Source organism: Cryptotermes secundus, unplaced genomic scaffold (assembly GCF_002891405.2).
Source record: "Cryptotermes secundus unplaced genomic scaffold, Csec_1.0 scaffold47, whole genome shotgun sequence".
NCBI classification, from domain to species: Eukaryota; Metazoa; Arthropoda; class Insecta; order Blattodea; family Kalotermitidae; genus Cryptotermes; species Cryptotermes secundus.
This window is the reverse complement of record NW_019721002.1, coordinates 1,870,075-1,889,876: the sequence shown is the minus strand read 5'-3', so window position 1 is coordinate 1,889,876 and position 19,802 is coordinate 1,870,075. Positions and strand designations below refer to the sequence as shown.

Below are 19,802 nucleotides of genomic sequence, written 5' to 3'. Positions count from 1 at the left end.
GTGCTTCAGGCATAAAATTTAATGTTTTCTCGGAGGCCTTCCGGATCTTAAGAGAACAGTGTTCAGTAATTTTATTATTATAGAACTTAAAAACTCCGTGGCGTGTAGTTCGCAAGCGAACTATACCGACCAAGCGACCTCCGCTTGTCGGCGAAGTTAGTGCCAACTTCAGCGGATAGAGGGCGTCGCGTGGTCAGCGCAACGAATCCCCCACAGCCAATAATTTCGGTTTTATAGACCGGAGCAGCTATTTCCTTGAAAAACCCCAGTTTTCTTCACGAGGCTCAGTGGACCCCGTTCCAGACCCACCACTTCTCAGAAAATTTTATTATCATATTTTTATTAAAAGCATTTCATATTAGGCAACGTTTCTCTAGTGCCTCCTTCAGGTTCGAATATATGCCAAGCAAACAATGATCAAGAAACAGGTAGCAAGCTGACAACACGGCGTCACCTTCCATAAAGTGATAACTTTCCTAGTCACTGCTGAGCGGATCTGAGATCCAAGAAACAGCTGACCTTCCACCTGTCCTGCAAATATAGATGTTTCGGAGGGTTACGGGCGGAGCAGCTCTCCTGTTCCTGCCTTCACTTAATTAAGTCACGAGTTTGTTTGCGCCCGCTCATGCTGCAACGTGCGGCACCCCATCCCACGGTAAGGCAGGTTAACCAGGAGCAAAGAGGAGAGGCTTGACCTAATTACAGCTGAGAGTAAAGTGCACTTCTTCGGGAGAATTGGTGCCTCAAGGTCAAATGTGTTTTCAGGCATTACTCTCTTACAAGGCGTCTTGACACTTGGTCTGCATAGCGCAACTTGAAGGATCAGAATCTTGTACGCATGCGCAGCCTGTCCCATCAGTGTGGCTGTGCCTTTGTTTCCCGCCTACTTACGTTTCTATGCATATACCTGTCCGTCCGTCCGTCCTTGTGCCAGACGACGAGACCTGACAATATGGCTGAGATGATTCAATCGGTATCACTTATGAATTGTGCATGCCAGGTCGCCGGTTTGAATCTCGACCGGGGCATTTTTTGCTCCTCAGTACCCCCAGGAAAATTATAGCAGAGTACTTTAAAATAGGCTGGGACAACTCCTTTCATATCCTTTCCAGTTCATTATTCACGGTTACCCGTGCACGCTACACTATATTGTCTCAGTTACTGACCAGGGTGATGTGGAAAGATACTTACGTTCAGACAGAGCAGGAAGAAGTCCAGTGTGAACAACATGGCTGTCAGCGGGTTGAACCTCGTCTGCAAGCAAGGAACAAAGTTAGGTGCTTCGCCTTTCTCAGAGAAAGGAGCCGATACAGAAGCCAGGTTTCCGAGTAACATTTAATTTCAGACGTTCTGTGTGCTGCATACTTGTTGCTATGGCAACTGGGGGGCACACCAGAGCGAAAGCGTCACAAGTGCTTAATATTAAATCACCACACAATAAACCTATGATTGAGGGCGTTTCGCTATCAGAGATATTACAAGTCTTGTATAACAGAAGTATGATACAGAAATATGAGAAAAGTAAAGGTAAAGCTATCCCTGTAACAGGCGTGGAGGCCCATAGGGCTGTGAGACGTCGAGGCTCCCACGTTTTGTAGATAATCGGCTCATAGTTGGCGGTGATGTTGTCAGTCTTAAGCGCCTGCCGATCTGTACCCCCAGCTGGAAGAATTGGGTTAATTGAAATATCAGCCTCATCGGGACTCGAACCCGCGACCTTCCGACTTGTAGCATAGTGCCTCAACCAACTACGCTACCGCGTGCCCCCGGAGAATATATATATATATATACTTTGCATTATTTCGAATATAAGACGCATATATTACATATTTTTTCCCCGTTGAAAAATTGAGGGTAATCTCAAATTCGAGAAATGTGCACTTTTCTATTTTTTTCCCCCTAAAACCTCCAATCAAAAACTGGATGTGTCTTAAACTCGAGGTCATCTTATATTCGAAGTAATACGGTACATGTATGTATACATATAACATTTTTAAATATATGTACTAGAAATATGTTATGTTTGTATCAAATTTCATGAAAGTCAGTCGGTTCAGGAGCTGAAAGGGACAAAACCCACAAAGACAGCATGGCGATCCCATAAGCCTGTTTACTTTTCCTTTTGCGAAAGGAAAAAAAAAACGAAAAAGAGAAATGTTCGGCTTTGGCGCAGAAACGCAGTGCGCCAGATATACAGCACCGCTGTGCTTATCTGTTACTCGGCTCCACGGCTGTCTGGGAACTTCGCCCTCCGTCACGCTTCTCTGTCCTCATCACTCGAATTTCAGTTCTCGTACATCATTCTCTACATCTTCCAGTCACCTCAGTCTGACCTGCCCACTTTTCTTCAGCCCTCTTTCAAGATAATTCTTAGGCATACTGTTTCATCCCTTCCAATCACAATCCCTAATCCCTCTAACCATGTGTTAACATCCGCGACCAGATAAAGGGATTCATATAACACTCTCGGTCAGTAGAGCGGGAAGCCGCTGCTGGTTTCTGCTAGTCCGCCACTCACACCTCGACGAGGCTCACGAGGGAACTTAACTGCAGCACGAACAACGATAAAAGAGACGCGCATATAATTTTGTGGTTTATCGGGTTTATCATCCACAAAAATGTGGCTCGCTAGTAAGACACGCAGTGGGCAGATTACCGGACGTTTCGATAGCTTAGAATCAGAGTCCTGAGTTCTGCCATCAGCACTACCATCATGCGTAATGCTGTCTGTGTTGTTCGACCCTCGCATTTTCCCCGTCCTGTTCGTCTTTTGGTGCGGGTTTCTTTTCCACGATCGTCTTAGGGACGCGTCGAGTTAAATCGAGCTGTTTCCACACAGCTACACGGCTGATCGATAAGGAAATCGATTGTTGCAAGGGGCCCAAAATGGTAAAGACCGAATCCAGTAACGCCGAGAGAGAGATTATGCTTTTAAGACAACGATCATCTGTGATGTGACGCCGTGCAGTATGGTAGAAGTTTACAGATGTTTTACATGAAAGTACTGCTTTCGTCTTCAAGGTCGAAGAGCTTTGGTTTCTTGCTTATCCTGAAGACGGAGGCAGTACCTTACTCGAAATGTCTGTAACCTTTTAACAGACTACACGGCGTCACATTCTAGACTATTTTATTTCTTAATCACAGCGAAAGCAGGCTCCTGTCGCGAGCAATCGTTTTGCGTGCTTGGTGAGCTAAGCGGATGCCACGCAGAGCGAAGTTAACTTTTCTTCTATCAGAAAGCGGTTCGGTCGCGCTCGATACTACTCGTCAACTCTTTGAATTCCTGAAATTGAAAATGAACACGCTGTTCGTAATTATTTCGGTTGTCATCTGTGGCAAAGCAGTCACAAGCTTACGTGTGCCTTAATGGAAACACGGCTGCAACTGTAATGGGTCTTTTGACACGACCGCAGTTGCGACATCTGCAGCAGTTCGCTGTGTTTCGTGGAACTCGGGCGGGAACGCCGTGCACGCCCATCTGTATCGGCGCTGCCGAGCGTCGGGTTCCTGACGTGTCTCACACCGAGCCGGGGGTGACCGATTCCAGTCGAATATCGACACACGGGTCATCCTGACAGGTTTTCGGAGTTCCCAGAGGTCCCGATTAGTGGGTCTGGAACGGGGTCCACTCACCCTCGCGAGGATAATTGAGGAGCTGTTTCAAGGAAATAGCGGCTCCTGTCTAGAAAACCGAAATTAACGGCCGTGGGGATTCTTTGCGCTGACCACGCGACACCCTCTATCCCCTAAAGTTTGCACTAACTTCGCCGACAAGCTGCAGTCGCTCGGTCCGTATAGTTCGCTTGCAGACTACAGGCCACGGAGTTTGTTTGCTTGTTCCAGAGATTCTGGGATATTACCTCTTATTAGGCCATGAATGTTTGCTTCGTAACACTTCTTCACTCATCTGTGATACTGCGACACGACACACAGAAAATGACTGGTAAGAACAAGTCAGTGTCACTTGAAGCAGTTACGTATTTAAGAGCTTGGATAGCTCAGTCAGTGTAATGTGGGGTGAGGAATGAGGGTTCGATACCCGGCCGAGGCACAGATCTACGTCACGACAGAGAGCAGACCGGCTCAGGGCCAACCTCATAGCTTCCCGCTGTGTCACGCGTTCCTGAGGTAAAGCTACCGAGACGTGAAGCTGATTACTTGTCTCCACCTGATGTCGAGGCTAAGAACACACCTCCACTCTCCCATCCGCCTTCATTTTGTGGTGCATGATTTAGCACAGGGACAGTTTTATTTGTATCTTAGAAGGGTAGGACTTCATGTCGCTGCCGTAAGTTTCACTCATTTCTGAAACGTGACCTGAAGATGGCTGCTTTATCAGCCGCCAAAACAACTTACCGTCTGGAGGACGAAGAGGTAGACGCTGTGCGTTACGTCGACGCACATTGTGAGCAGGACTGTCAGGATCCAGGGCACCAGGAAGGCCCTCTGGTCCTGCGAACAGAAGAAAGGCGAAGCGTTACGTCACAGGAGCGGTAGCGCTATAATTGATTGTGATTAAGAGAGATTGTAAAAGAACTTAATAATCCAGAACCCGTTATTATTCGTCACGGATCCCCGGACATGTGACAATACTGATTAGGGAAACAATTGCTGTTAACTGTGAGAACCATACGGAACACACCCTGTGGTCAGAATCCAGATTTTAATGTGTTAAAGCAGGTGGTTCCTATATTGACCTCAGGGTTTTAAACAGGAGAAAACATTACCTTTATCTTACTGCAGTCTGAAACCCGTTTGTCATTCACAGCATGCTGTCAATTTAGCGACTTACTTTATAAACACCTTGTAGTGCCAGAACTCGTAAAGAACCTGTCAGTGGGACTGCGGATTAGGGTGACAGTGTCCACCCTACTAGCGACGTGCGCTGGAAGCCAAGAAGGACTCGGCGTGTTTTGAAACAGTAATGTGCTTACGTGAGAATTTCGAAATAGAGATACACTCATGAACCCCTCTCTGGGTACTCAGAATTACTGGGTTGTTGGACTTTGTCTGACGTCCGGTATTCTAAAATCTAAAGAACACAACGTTTCGGAGCCTGAATCTGTTTCCCTCCTCAGGTGAGAGGGAGACACATACTCTGATGGGTCCCTTAGAAAGATCTAACCTCAATCACTGGACATTGACAGAAGTCGCGGGGTTCGATTTCCGATGATGTCACTGGATTTTTCAGTTGACCTAATCCTTCCTGCTATGCCCCAGGGGGTCGACTCAGCCTCTAACAGAAATGAGTACCAAGAATTTTCCACGGGGTGAAGGGTGGTCGGCGCTTAAGGCTGACGTCCTCACCGCCATCTGTGAGCCAGTAAGGCAGTAACTGGCAGAATCAAAAATGGCGACGGTAATCCAGTGTTCCCGAGTCTGTGCTGGTGACAAGTCCCGGTGGTGTAACCGCCAAAAATTATAGGAACATTTATATGTTTGACCATATTTTGATCTGTTACTTGGGGTTTTAAGCAAGCGAGCATGTCGCGGGGCTTGGGGCAGGAGATCTGAGAGTAAGGCAGTTTCTGCCCCCATAAGTCAAGTCGAGAGGGGTCGAGCCGGTCGGGGCTGATGGCTTGCAGATGTGGCAATGCATTGCATAGGAAGACGTGACTTTCGTCGGGTTTAACTCATAGAAATGGCTACATTTTGTGTACGGGTGAGGAACTCTGTTCGAACCCAGCCAATTGGCGATGAGGGACCTGCGTTAGCGTCGGACGCTACTGCTTGGAGGTGATGCGTCGCTGGTACGAGTCATCTCGGTTGGAGGGGGGATTTCTGTTTCAAATACACCGGACAACGGACGTGTTTTACGACTTCAGAAATTCGTTATTATAATTGAATACCAGTAGTGACTGAACTGATGCGAGGTACAACTGGACCATATCATTACGCCTCGCCGCTTCTGATAATTAATTATCCATTGTTAAGAGTATAAACTAGTAAAGTTAAAACAGATACATTTACCATGAAAATGAATCATTTTGGCTTGTCGTATGGCGTATGATCGGTGTGTTTCCCCGTTAATGCGACCCTTGATAGCTGATTTACCTATCTTTACCCATGGACACGTCAGGTAACACCCGTCAAGCAGAACGGTTGGGCACATGGCGAGGTTATCGTGCGAAAATATTGATTCTTTGAAGCCTCTGCCAAACACGTAAACTCATGGCTCTTCCACTAGTTGGGACCGCATGGAGTCGGCGATAGGATGATTTATAAATTGGAAAGGATTTGGAAAAAAGAGGTCCTGGTCTAATGGAAGAAATATCCGAACTTCTGCCCCCTGGGGAGGGGGCAACCGTTAGAATTCTCTCTCAGGATAAACGGACGTTCTGGCCGGGATTCGAATCCAGCACCTGCCAAATACAGATTTAGATAATTACAGTTATACAATCCCATGAGGAGCCAGCCCCAAGCTCCGGCCGCTTCTCACGCCACGGTCCGGAAGTTACGAACGACTTGTGGTGAAACGTTGACGGGGCTGCCAGAGTAACGTCGGTGAAGTTTGCCTTTTAAACGCTTGTCAGTTCATTCCATTTGGAACGCCAGGAAGGCATGCAACACGCAAGATCGATATCGCCTCGTCACGGCTGTGCATAATCGGTGGACTGCACATCGGCCAGTTAATGGCCATGTTTATTGCTTATTGGCTTTGTTGATTTATAGTTAACCATGTAGAATTCTCTAAACGAGTTGCGTGCTGAAATTGCATCAAACTACATGTATGTACGGCCCGGTTTAGCGTTCAGAGCCTATGCATTCTGCCTGCACAGAGAATTTATGGGTTCCGAATGACTTTCAGAGGGGGCACGCGGCAGCATAGTTGGTTGAGACATTATGCTACAAGCGGGTTGGTCAAATGGTTTTTCAGTTGATCTAATCCTTCCAGCCGTACTATGACCGTCAGGTTGACTCAGCCTCTAACAGAAATGAGTACGAAGAATCTTCCTAGGGGTAAAGGGTGGTCGGTATGTAAGGCTGACAACTTCACCTCCATATGTCACCCAATTGTCTAGAAAATGTGGGAGCCTCGACGTCTCACAACCTTATGGGCCTCCACGGCCTGTTGCAAGAATAGCTTTACCTATGATTCTAAGAATAAACAGCGTTAACCGGTTGGGCGTGGGTTAACCATAATACAGTAATAATATAATAAACAATAATAAACAGAGTTTCCATTTTTATAATAATCTGTGTCCTATGCAAATATTAACAGTTATGAATAACGAAATTCGAGGATGCGTTGTGTTTGGTGGCGATGTTTTCTGTTTTTGGCGCTCGAGCACTTGTTATTATCGCATGCAAACAAAACTGCCCCCGTACAGTCCGATGGTGTTGATAACACTTGACATTTTTATGTGAGTTCCAATTGTTTACTGTTTACCAAACATACATTCCCGCAAAGTAAACAATCGAGTTTTTACAAATAAAAATATAAACTCAAATTGTAATTTGTTTCGCCGAGTTTCGGATCGGATGGATGGTTTCTCGCTTGCAGAGTTGTAGCGCCCAAATTGGGCCCCGCTCCCGTCCCTTCCCCCGCCCTGTTTAGACGAAAATGTCGGACAAGCAAGTTGGTGTAGCGGCATTTGGTATCTAGGTCAGGTCACCGGCTGTTATGACTGAGACTCTTCATGGATTTCCTCAGAACCTCCACACGCATACGGGGACAATACCTTAAACTAGGCCACAACCGCCTCCTTACAAATCCCTTCCAATCTCTAGTTCAGTGTCGTTCAACTATGAGCTGTCATGTGGACCGAACTGCTCACAGCGCATGCGTCCTACCCTTTGGTTATTACTGGGGTGTTGCCGCCCCCTGTACTCATCCTGGGGTCGTCCAATGGCGTCGGGGGTGTGCAAATGAAATGTCGGTCTCGGAAAATGTTCAGATCTGGTTCCATAGCAACGCTGAACACTGAACATGACATTTGAGGCTTTGACAGTGTCAAATGCAAGAAGTAATATCTTTTGGGGCGTACAGCGTGTAGCCCGGTAGAAGTTTACGGACGTTTCGGAAGAACGTACTACCTCTGTTTTCAATGTCGGCGATTTTTTCGAACGATACTCTGTGACGTTGTAGCAGTTGGCACGCAAAGTCGAATTTCAAACGTAGCATACACACAGTTATGCTTCGTTTTCAGATACATCAGCCATGAACTCGTGGATAAGTCTTTCTTGAGAATCTGTTAGTAGTTCAGCTGGTCATGGAATTGCCGCTTATTTATTTGGATCCAGTTTAATGTTATCCTATTTTTACGTCTCGATTACCCAATTTGTCTTTCCTTTCACGGTTTAGGTACAGACAGCATCAAAATAACTATCGCGATAATTTGCATGTGTATTGAGACAGGTCACTCTGAATTGTGACCAGAGTGAAGACGGCAGACACAGTGACATTAAGACGGGACGCTGCAACTTCATCTTACTCCCAAATTAATGACCGTGTCTTTTAAATTACCCGCACTTGAATCAGCCCTTGAAGCACGTGTATACTAAGCACATTAACATTTAGAATTCCTCATTTTGTCCAGAGCGCATTTATATGCGTCATGCGAGTATGAAAATAACCAAATGTTTCTTCCATGACGGGGGCACGCGGTACTGCAGTTCGGTTGAGGCACTGCTACAATCCGGAAGGTTGTGGGTTCCATTCCCGATGAGGACATTGGATTTTTCAATTTACCTAAACCTTCCAGCCGCACTGTGGTCCTGGGGAGCCTCGACGTCTCACAACTCTGTAGGCTTCCACGGCCTGTTACAAGACAGCTTTATCTTTTTTTTTTCTCGTGATGAGCGCTAACCGGTTGGTCACGATTCATTGTTTTCTGTGAGGTAGGAACTGAATTCTTAAATAATAATTAGGTAACGTTCGTGATTCAGTGGGATGTGACATTTGTTCTTCGCAGAGATCAGAGAAAAAGCGATAACATTAATTGTTAATATATATTCCTGGCATTCCTTCGGAGGTAGGTAGAGAAGGGGCGCTTTACACGACAATACTACCAGGCTTCATGGCAGTAGACCTCCAAAGAACATTCTGACATAAAATGAAGATTGAGAGTTACACTTGAAGGCCTCCGAGGATACCGGCGAAAATGGGAAAATCATTGCGTTGGAGCATGCCTTCAACAAATCGCATTCCGTTACTGACTGCGGGAGAGACCAGGGCCTTGCTGGGGTACAGAGGAACAGGACACAATGACCCCATCCCACCGTGTTTCACGAGGATGAAGACGGGGCTGTACTTGTTCTTGGCATGTCAGACGTGAAACTGTATACGCATGCGCGGGCAGTACATCACCCTGAGCACGCCGTTTCTGTAATATCTGTGCATNTCTTCATAGTCACCGCCGTGAAAGCCTCAAATCTTACATAATCTCAGTTAGTTACAAGAGGGCCAGAAGATGAAAGCAGTAAATTGCAGTGGTTCAACTAGTATAGTGGTGGGTGCCGTGCCACAAGTCAGGCGGTCAGTCGCCGTCTTCCCACCGCGGCGGCTCGGGTTCGATCTCAGGTTAGGTCATGCGGGATATGTGGTGGACAATGTGGCATTGGGGCAGGTTTTCTCCGAGTACTCCGAACTGGTACAGTAGGCCAAATAGCGGCCGACATACCAAGCGGACTCATTCTCGTGCTCCCTAAAGAAGCTTAAAGGAAACAAGTTTTGTAATGTCAATGGAGGCCTACACATTCAGTACGCAGGCGTGACTTGGCTGCAACCGCCATGATACAGACTCGGAACAGTTTGGCCACTTACCTTGTAAATTCCGTATATGAGCAGGAGAGATGACAGGACCCCACAGCACGCACATGCCAGCAGCACCACGTTCAGCACCATGGAGGCTGCAACAGACACCAGAAAGCTTCCTGCCGTCACGTGACTAGAGACGAGGTTTGGATTGGTAACCAGATTTATTGGACACTTACATTCGTAACTGCACATAACTACGACAGTCTGAATGAGTCACACAGTCCAAAGATCTCTGTAGCTACAGCACACATAAAGTTTTTTCAGTCTTCACTAGCCGTTGCTTAGTGGCGGCTTCGAACGGCAGACGTTTCGCTTCCTCTGGGATCCCGAAATCTCCCCAGTTTCAGCTATCAGCTTTTCACTTCTCACAGCTCTTCTCTAAACTAATAGTCCCTGTTATACAACCCCGACACGGACCGCAGAGAAAGTGTTCTTTCTGTGCCAGGGAAACAAGGTGTCAACAGAGCTGTTCCCTAGCAGCGACTTATACTGCCGCCTGCTTACACAGCTGTTACGTGGAAATGGGTGTACACGTCACAGTATGCTCCACGTATGGGCGGCCATAATGTTAATAAAGTCCATTTACTCCACGAATCAGAGTACGCTAAACCTCGTGAGGGCAGCTTATGGATGTCGCTTGTTACACAACACGCCATGCAAACGTATGGGGGAGTGAAGGTTTTTTTTTTTTAATTCGCTTAGTGGGGGGTGGAGTCCAACTGACTCCACTCGGCACGGCCGCCACTGATTGACCTGCCCCGGGTGATTATGATTATGGAGAATTTGGTGGAATTAAAATTGGCAGGGGCAACCGAAGTACTCGGAGAAAACCCGCCCCAGCGCCACTTTGTCCACCACAAATCCCACTTGACCAGACCCGGGTTTGAACCTGGGCCGCCACGGTGGGAAGCCAGCGACTAATTGCTTGAGCTATGGCGCTGCCCAGAGTGGAGGATTAGGTCTGTGCCTACCTACAGGTATATACTTCCGGACCCAAGGAAATAGTCCCCAGTACCCGTTGCATAGGAGGCTGTGTGGGCCCCAGAGCCGGTCTGGATAGTGTGAAGAAGAGAAAATTCTCTTGACCCTGCCAGGAGTCGAGCCCCATTCTTTTATTTTCCAGTCTGTAGCTCAGATGCTGCACCGGCTGAGCCAGTAAACCTAAAGATGGAAGCCGGAAAAGAGGAAATAATTCTTACTGGTGCGCCAAAACGAAATTTGATCTGCAGATTTAACATAAATCCTTTGAGTTGTGTTGGAGATGTACGTGGGGGTGTGTGGACATTTGTGCTGTCGGCACTGCTAAGGCAGCCTCCCCCAAGTTTAAATTAACAATTGTTATGCGCCGTCACTTGGCGCCTGAGCGCTCCCCGCACCCGTGTTGTGTGCGCTGTTATCAAGTTCCCCTCCACTGGGCTGTTCTAATTGGCAGCGACGTAGCGTCATACAGGAGAACGCTCATTTTTCTGCGATGGAAGGCGAAGGTTTTAAGTTTTGCACATAAATTGCAGAGCGATTAATTATTCAGCCATGGGCGAGTTTTTCAGACTGGAGCGGCGAGCTCATATTGCGAGACAGATACACGGCCCTCGTCTCACGTAGCGAGATCAGTGCTTGATCGGAAAACATGGTCCTTATTCAGTGGAATCATTCTAAGCTAATGGTTGCTCACCTAGTCAAGAAATTCCTCAAATTCCATTCAAACAGAAGGTTCAGTACCGAGTTAAAAAGAAGCCCGCCACTGCTTTCTGTTCTAAGCCAGTTTAATTCGGACTGTAATCTTCACCGGAATTCGCTTTGATTAATTTTAATATTAACCTCACATCGAAGTGGGCCACGCGGTGGCGTAGTTTGGTTGAGGTATTCTACAAGCCGGAAGGTCATAGGTTCGATTCTCGATGTGTTGTATTTTTCAATTGACCTAACCCTTCCAGATGCACTATAACCCTGGGGTCGACTCAGCCTCTAACAGAAATTAGTACCGGGAAGATTCCTGGGGGTAAAAGGCGGCCGGCGCGTAAGGCTGACAACCTCACCGCCATCTGTGAGCCAATTGTCTAGAGAAAATATGGGAGCCTCGACGTCTCACAACCCTATGGGCCTCCACGGTCTGTTACAGGGACAGCTTTACCTCTTTTACTTTTTACCTCTAATCAATGTCAAATTCTTCCAAATCGTGTCTTTCCTTCGGGTTTTCGAACAGAACTTGGTATCTACTTATCTTCCATTTCATGCGTGCTGCATGCCGTGCCTACTTCATCTTCCTAATGATATTTAATGGGAAGTAAGACTTATGTTCTCATCATGCAACTCTCCTTCCTCGTGTTGCTGTTTCCCTCTGGGGTTCAGATAACCCCCTCGGCACCCTGTTCTCACCCACCCCAGCGTGTGCTTTTCCTTAATTCTAACAACTAACAGCAACATTAACTGGTTGGTCTTTGTGACGGAGATAGAGCTCGTTCTCGTTGTGATTAAAATAAAATATAAAGTTGTTGCTTAATCGAGCACAGCACAATGAAGGCGTATAGGGGAGTGGTGCTCAGCTCCACGCAGTTTTAACCTCAGTACTAGGTGGAGGTGAGTGGTTATCTTCACACTACGACCAATTTACCCCCGGGAAAATGTCCCAGTGCCCATTGCGTGAGGCTGGGTGCTCCTTAGAGCCGGTCTGCACGCTGTGGAAAACATAATCTTTAGCATTTGAGTTTGTGACGGCAGTGGCTGTCTTGTAGGGTGTGACGCCGTACTGTCCGGTAGATATTTATCAGCTTTTCGGAGGAACTTGCTGCCTCCTTAAGGGTAAAGGATGGACTTTTTCTGTCCAACTGCAGGGATCGGCCAGTCCGTAGCTAGGCTGCAGGAGACCTACTTACTGGGGGAGATGACGTCGGGCTCCAGGAGGCTGTCACTCTGAGGCTCGGTGTGGTTCCCACTCCAGTAGAGCTGCTCGGAGTGGACGAAGTGCCCCATTATCAGCACGGTCACGCTGAAGTAGCCCTGCAACATACAGTCCACTCTGGGCAGGCACATGCTTCAGACGTCACAATCTGCTGCTCATGTTCTAACGGCCACGCGGTCTATTCGCCCTCTCAAACACTGGGATCATGGGTTCGAATCCAAATCAAGGCATGAGTGTCTGTGTGTAGGCAGCGGCCTCGCGACGGGCTGATCCCCATTCAGAAGAGTCCTACCGACTGTGTATAGGATTAAGAAACTACAAAAGCGGTCAGTGCCCAACGAAGGGCTGTAGAGACATTGATGAATGAATTGCATTTCTAATGATGAAGTAACGATGTACGTCACTGCATAATGATGGCGCCTCCTCAGACATACTTAACCTGAACAAAGTACGTTCACATCATGGGCCTGTGGATTGTGACGCCGTGTAGACTTGTAGGCTGATACCGATATTTCGTATGTTTTCTTTCGGGTTGAACGTGTAAGGCGAGGAACTGACCCTGTTATATAGGCAACCCGTTTCTCACTGTGCATACTTTAGCACTGAAGATGGAAAGCCTAAGCCTATAAGACTACACGGTGTCAAATCCTAGAACACCATCATCAGAATAACAACAGCCATGAAAACACAAAAAAGAGACTTTTAAATTACGTGTCAGTGCTGCAACTATTTTTCGTAATTCGTTTGCATCTAGTGTCAAGGTGAAGATGCGTGGAGCTGTGCCTCCACTCTGCCATACGCCTTCATGATGTGTTGATTAGTTAACTACAGATATGTTACGCATATCTCTCTATTGCGTGCTGCTTGCCCTGCCCATCTCACCTTCCTTGCAGTAGGCTCTGTTATTTAGCTGAACGTCAGGCCTGCTGGGTGACACAGGAGACGAGTGGCATCAACCGGTCTCTTCAGAGCCGACCTGGTCTCTGGGTGTACGTGAGGGAAATTGGGGACAGTGATGGGAGGCAGGGTGACACAATATACTGAAGGCCGCCTCACTACCCAATTCACACCCTACAACCCTTATCACAGTTAGTGGGCTGGACCAAATCCACTGCGCATTGTATCTATGCAAACGTTTCGGGAGGATCTGTTGCCTCCATCGTCAAGGTACAAGTGAGAAGTATGAGTGTTCATGTAGAAGTAGTTTTTGATCAAACAGACCCATTGGGAGGGGCCGGAGGGGGTCGGTGCCCCGTTCTGGTCAATAGGGTGGGTGCACAGACAGAACCTTCGGGAGAATATGGATTGGATTGGCACACGGCAAGGAAATATCGGGTTACGTTGCAAAGCTCTTGAGTGGCTGAGGGACTGGTAGCTCCTCCAGAAAGACTCCACTGCGTGTGTGAAGTTGCTCTGGCAGATCAGTCAGAACAGAGGCATGTCCGCACCTGAGCTCCGTTATCCGTCGATTTTCTGTAGGGCGGAGGCTGGGGAGCATGCCCCAGCGGACAGAAAGGTCACGGGGTAAGGGCGGGCGATACGAATTGTCCCCTGTGAAGAGTTTCATTGAGACCGCCCTGTGCGAGGGCGCCTCCTTCCTCACAAGGACTGCGCTGAGGTGCCGCTCAGAGACTGAACTGTACGTCTCTTCGTTGAACGGTCTCAGCTGCTTCTCCACAGGTCATGGATTCGATATTGGATATATTGATCACTTATGCACACCGTTCGGAACTACAAACAATTACAGCGCCACCGCTAATCTGCACACTTTAGACATAACTGCTGCAAACATTAAGTCTTCTCCAGTGTGAATTGCCTTCAACAGCCGTTCCATAGCAACGGCTTCTAACAGTGGAGAATCTTCAGTTCCCCCACGCTCAGGTCCTTCCTGTCCAGCGAATATCCCCATTTCCCTCAGCTGGCCCGGGGTCCCCGTTATGTAGCCTCAGGATGGGCCCAACAAGAAACACCGCCTCCAACAGTTCCTCTGTTATTGTTATGGGCGGTTGCCTAGCGACAGCCCGGATATTATTGAGGTGTTTGTTTCCACGGGAACGTGTTTACCGAGACGTTGCTCAGACACGGTCGTTTTATATTCGCCTATTGCAGATCAACAGCTGTGAATGTTACAATATAGAGGGTGTCCCAGGAGGAATGTGCCAGACTTCGGGAGGGTGTTCCTTATGTTAAAGTATGCCGATATAACCCAAAACACCTATGTCTAAAGTTGAACGGTTACGGAGATAATGGCCAGAGAAGTGTGAAACTTTGACAGGTGTTACACACATGTTGATTACCAAATACATATTAAAACTGGCAGGAATATGTGGTTTCTGTAACGTTAATAATGTACGTAACATCAAACTAACTTGTGAATGACATGAAGCCATTAAATTGGACTACAATAAACTCGCACGCCATGTCAGAGTTGTCGTTACGAGTTCCAAGCACTATACATGACACATGAATGGCAAACGCTGACATAACATTGCTGACTGCGCGTTCTGGTATGCGAGTGTATGGGGCTAACGTGAGCTGCCATCACCACACTCAAGGACAAACATAGATAAGACTTTTCAGCTGACAGGTACAGTGCGTGGACCCGCCAGAAAACCACACTTTTCTCGGGCCATTATCTCCGTAACCGTTCAACTTTGGACATAGGTGTTTTGGGTTATATCGGCATACTTTAACGTAAGGAACACCCTCCTGAAGTCTGGCACATTCCTCCTGGGACACCCTGTATATAAGAGTTTAATAGCAGAGTCATGCAATACGCGTGTGTCCAACTAACACGTTTCGACCCTCAAATGACCATTCTCGGTGTTTCCTTGCCATTAGTGTTTGTGTTGGCTTAATGATTTCAGTTCTCAGGTTGCATCTGCCGTGCGTAGGAGGGCCAGCCACGGTCAGTCAGTGACGTAGACCGTTAAGCCGTCGTTACACGTGGTCAGCACACTTCCGGTGTTCATATGCCGCTGGAAAATTCAAACTCACGGCAGAACTGCTACACAAGGTGCGCCCGACACAGGAGGTGGGCTTCATGTCTCCCAGCGGCCTCCTTAAGGAAGAGAATTTGCTCACAAGCGCGCAGCAGTTTCGTGGCAACGTTTGCAAGGCTTGGCGAGCGACTCGTATTGCTGTTTGTCTGCGGTCTGCAGTAGAGAGAGATGTAGCGAAGTTGGCTAATGCAAGCACGCTGCTGCTGTGGTCTAGAATGTGACTCCGTATAGTCTTGTTCATATGTTGGGGGAAACTTCTGCCTCCATCTTCACGGCAGGGAAGTGAAGACAATGCTTAGGCTTAAAAGCGAACCAGTGGGTTGGGGAGTTCCTGAAGTATCTACCAGACTACGCGGCGTCACATCCTCGAATAGAGTGATGTTCGTGAGAACCGCGTCTCAACTCGAAGGCAGATCGGCTTGGGGATTCTGACGCCTCCGTCCTTCAGCTCTCTTGCTCTTATTGGTTCGCTCAGAGATCGCCCCTCCCTCCCCTCTTCTCATCTCCTCCGTTTCCTCCGAAACGTAGCTAAACATAGGGGGTCACGACGCCATATCATACAAGACAGATATAATCAAATTATTGATTTTAATCTTTCACAGTTGTTCATTGCTGATCCCGAGTCTTCTGTTGGTTTTCGCACCATGTGGATGTAGGCAGTATCGCCGATGTTTCGGAGACAAATCTGCATCCATCGTCAGGGTTGAAATGTGTAGAGTGGACGAGTTTCTGTGTACGTATACACGTCAGCCCTGAAGATGTATGCAGTTTTGTCTCAGAAACGTCGGCAGCATTGCCCATATATGCACAATATAGACACCCAGGAGCTGAAGTAACGTTAGCTCTTGATCACCGTGAGAACTGAGAACCAATGATGTACAATTTCCTGTGCCCAGGCTTTTGGAGAGCTCTCAGAAGCCCAGAGCATTGTCTTAAGCTGGACATGACCCTCTCGCAGCGGTACTGGCATATACCGCCGTGGAGTAAGGTGGCAGTCAACCGACGTTTCGGAGGAACATAACGCCTCCATTTCCAGGGTCGAAGGGTAGGCCAAACGAGAAACCAGCATAAGAGACAGTAAGCAGTATGTTCCTCCGAAACGTCGCTTAACTTCCACTGGACTCCACGGAAGTATATCGCAGAAAACAGAACTGTTTATTCAATGCTGTATCCCTGTAGCAACTTTAAATTCAATTCTTGCAGTCGAATTCGCTCATGCTTTAATCCTATGCAGAATATTGATCAGGGGCTCCACAAACTGGTCAGGTGTCACTGGGGGGAATTACCGACTCGTGTGGCGGGAAAGGGCGTCATGGCTGGAAACATGGATACATCACTGTACCACCTGGGATACTTCGAATGTAAATGGGAGGTTGGGGTCGCATATTCAGTTTTATCTGTTAAATAAAATTGAAATGCAAATGGGACCCAAATTAAAAATGAAAACACGCAATTTGCTCTTTGTTCGAGCTGCATTCGATATATGCCTATAATGATATGAATAACACGAGGGCGCGCAGGCGCGCACACACTGACCACTGGCATCATTAACTACCCAATTTACTAATGGTCTGTTCAGCTGACTAACTAGCTAACTAACTAACTAACTAACTGACTAGATACTTAACTCTCTAAATAATTATCTGGCTGATTACAGAAATATTTTATCTCCTGATTGTTAAATTATCTAACGGATGATCCGTCTAATTAACTCACTCATTTATTACCTATCTAGATCCGTGTGGAGGCGGGTTAGAATACCTCCACCGTGGCCCTGCGAGTCGTAGAAGGAGAGAAAAATACAGGGACCTGGTACCCCAGGTTGAGGGTTGGACGCAATGCTGACGACTTTGCTCTGTAAAAAAAATATTGTTGAAAATTACGAGGAAATGAGCATGGGATGGTCTAATTCACGATTAACTTGCTGATTTTTCCGATGATGATGATGATGATGATGATTACGATGATTACCTAGCTATATATGGATCTACAGCCCTTGTGTACTTTGACCGCTTTTTAAGTTTCTTAATCCTTACGCAGTTAATAAGTTTCCTTCGACGGGGGATCAGCCCAACGCAAGGCCGCTACCTACACACAAAACAGCACAGAATAAACGCACACAGACATCCATGCCTTGAGTGGGGTTCGATCCCACGATTTCAGCGTTCGAGCGAGCGAAGACAGTTCGCGGCCACTGTGATCGGCACATATACTATAAATAGCTAACTAACACCCTACTTAGTTAATAAACTAATTACCTATCTAAATACCTACTCATCCACCTAATTAACTAGCTGATTAAGTAATTATCCAAATCTATCTCTCTATATATCAAACAAACAAACAAACAAAGGCTCATACACGAAAGCCGCTCTCCTGAGGGGCTCGGCGGCTCGAGAGACACAGACTCGCTGTCGGGCTTGCAGAGCGCGGTATTTGCCTCGGCCCGCCTCGGCTTGGCTTGCAGAACCTGCAGTTCTGTTCCCTGCTGTGGCTTTGAGTTTCACAAGCACACAGGGATGCTTGCTTTACAGGGACAGCGTGAGCGAGTTTCAGCAGTACAGTCAGTGTCTGCAACATGTCTGAGGTAGCTTCAGAGTCAGACCAGCAGAAACTACTGACTACAGACATACCGAATATCTCGTTGAACACACAGGGCCTTTCTTCCATACTGTTGCATTCGCGAGGTGTGACGTATGTTCAGAAGTGTTTCGGGCGGGAAATACAATCACTTTGTAGTGAATTTAACGAGGCTGTAGATAACTAAAAGCGTGTAGTGCAGAACTATTTCATTATGGTAACTTGTTGGGCTCTGTAGCGGAGACGTAATGTGTTTCCTGCGAGGTACGAACTAAATTCTTATATATACTGCTGAGAAGAAATTGAGGACCAGAGTCAGTAGAAGCAGGACGTCCGAAATGCGAAGCTGGCTGGCCAGTCTGCTACAGAGACTGACCGTCACTGAACGGAGCTTGCGACAGTGGTGTTAGTGTGTGCTCGGATTAGCTGCCAAAGCAGAGAAGATGAGGAAACACAGGCTCGGACAACAGTAAAGGGAGTACATAAAGCAGACAGTAAAACTGTACCATACACGCAATAAAACCAGTCCAGACGCGGCCAGCAATTGCATGCAAGTGGTAGTCTCACTATGGAGTCCCTTTTCGTGGGCTGCTGAGCAGACCTTCCAGTGGATGGCCTCAGCTCCTTCAATGATAGATAACAGATGAATTTTAAAGGATTTCGAAACACGCTTTTCTGGCCTGATCGATACTGTACATCGACACTGAGGAAAGCCACGAGATGACCCGGCCGAGATTTGAACCGAGCCCCTCCAGGATTCGAGCCTAGAGCGTGTCTTGGTATCAAACCCCGTCTGGACCAGATTGTCACACGCAGCAAGACACTAGCTTCAGCTCTCTGTGTTGGTATCGCTGCTTTGAGGGTAGAGGAGGAGGCAAGAAGCAATGGTATAAGAGTACATGAAAAGGGAAAATCATGGGGCTAGTGACGAAAGAAGCTGGGGGAAGAAATAGGATTACTTTGTTAGGATTTTCCGAGGCTTCGCCCGTTCGAGTCACATTCTTTGGACGTGGCTGTACCATGCTGATAGTTGTTTTTTTATACCCCCCCCCCAAACTAAGTCAGTTTCATACCTGATTACGTAATTTGGAATTCCGTATTATCAGGATATTTTTCATTCCCTGTAGTGGCCAGGTTACGGCCTTCACGACCGAGGAGTGTGAGTTCACTTTTCTTGAGGGGTAAGAGACACCTCGTTTCACAGCAAAGTGACCCACCCAGCCGCCTGTCTTATTTAGTGCTGGGGTACTTATCCCCCCGGGGAAACCGGACCATTCATCTCCATCTAGTGACGATATTAATATACTTCCACTCGTCACATGTCTTATGGTCTTAGTGCTTAATTGAGCACAGGGACAACTTCACCGTTATCTGATATTCCTCTGGATCTTCTACAGAGCTCCATTTATGGTAATTTTCGTTTTTTCCTACCTAAAAATCCCATGCTTTCGAGCGATAAACCACAATATTTTAATTGTTTTGTAAATATTTTATTTACGCAGTTGCCCCTCCTTTTAACTGTTTTCATCTCTCGGTTTTATCGTCTAAAAATTCTTTGAAA

The 19,802-nt window shown here is 47.2% G+C and overlaps 1 protein-coding gene across 2 annotated transcripts in view; it reads right to left on the bottom strand.

Moving 5' to 3' along the window:
- The window catches only part of LOC111874115, a 71,307-nt gene that overhangs the window by 25,641 nt on the left and 25,864 nt on the right, over positions 1-19,802 (bottom strand). For both annotated transcript variants that reach the window (XM_033755356.1, XM_023869343.2), the window contains exons 2-5: positions 12,634-12,757; positions 9,767-9,852; positions 4,357-4,452; positions 1,192-1,254 (exon numbers count right to left, since the gene is read on the bottom strand). In XM_033755356.1, the coding sequence (XP_033611247.1) occupies positions 1,192-1,254; positions 4,357-4,452; positions 9,767-9,852; positions 12,634-12,757 (369 nt within the window). The remainder of the gene's footprint in view (positions 1-1,191; positions 1,255-4,356; positions 4,453-9,766; positions 9,853-12,633; positions 12,758-19,802) is intronic.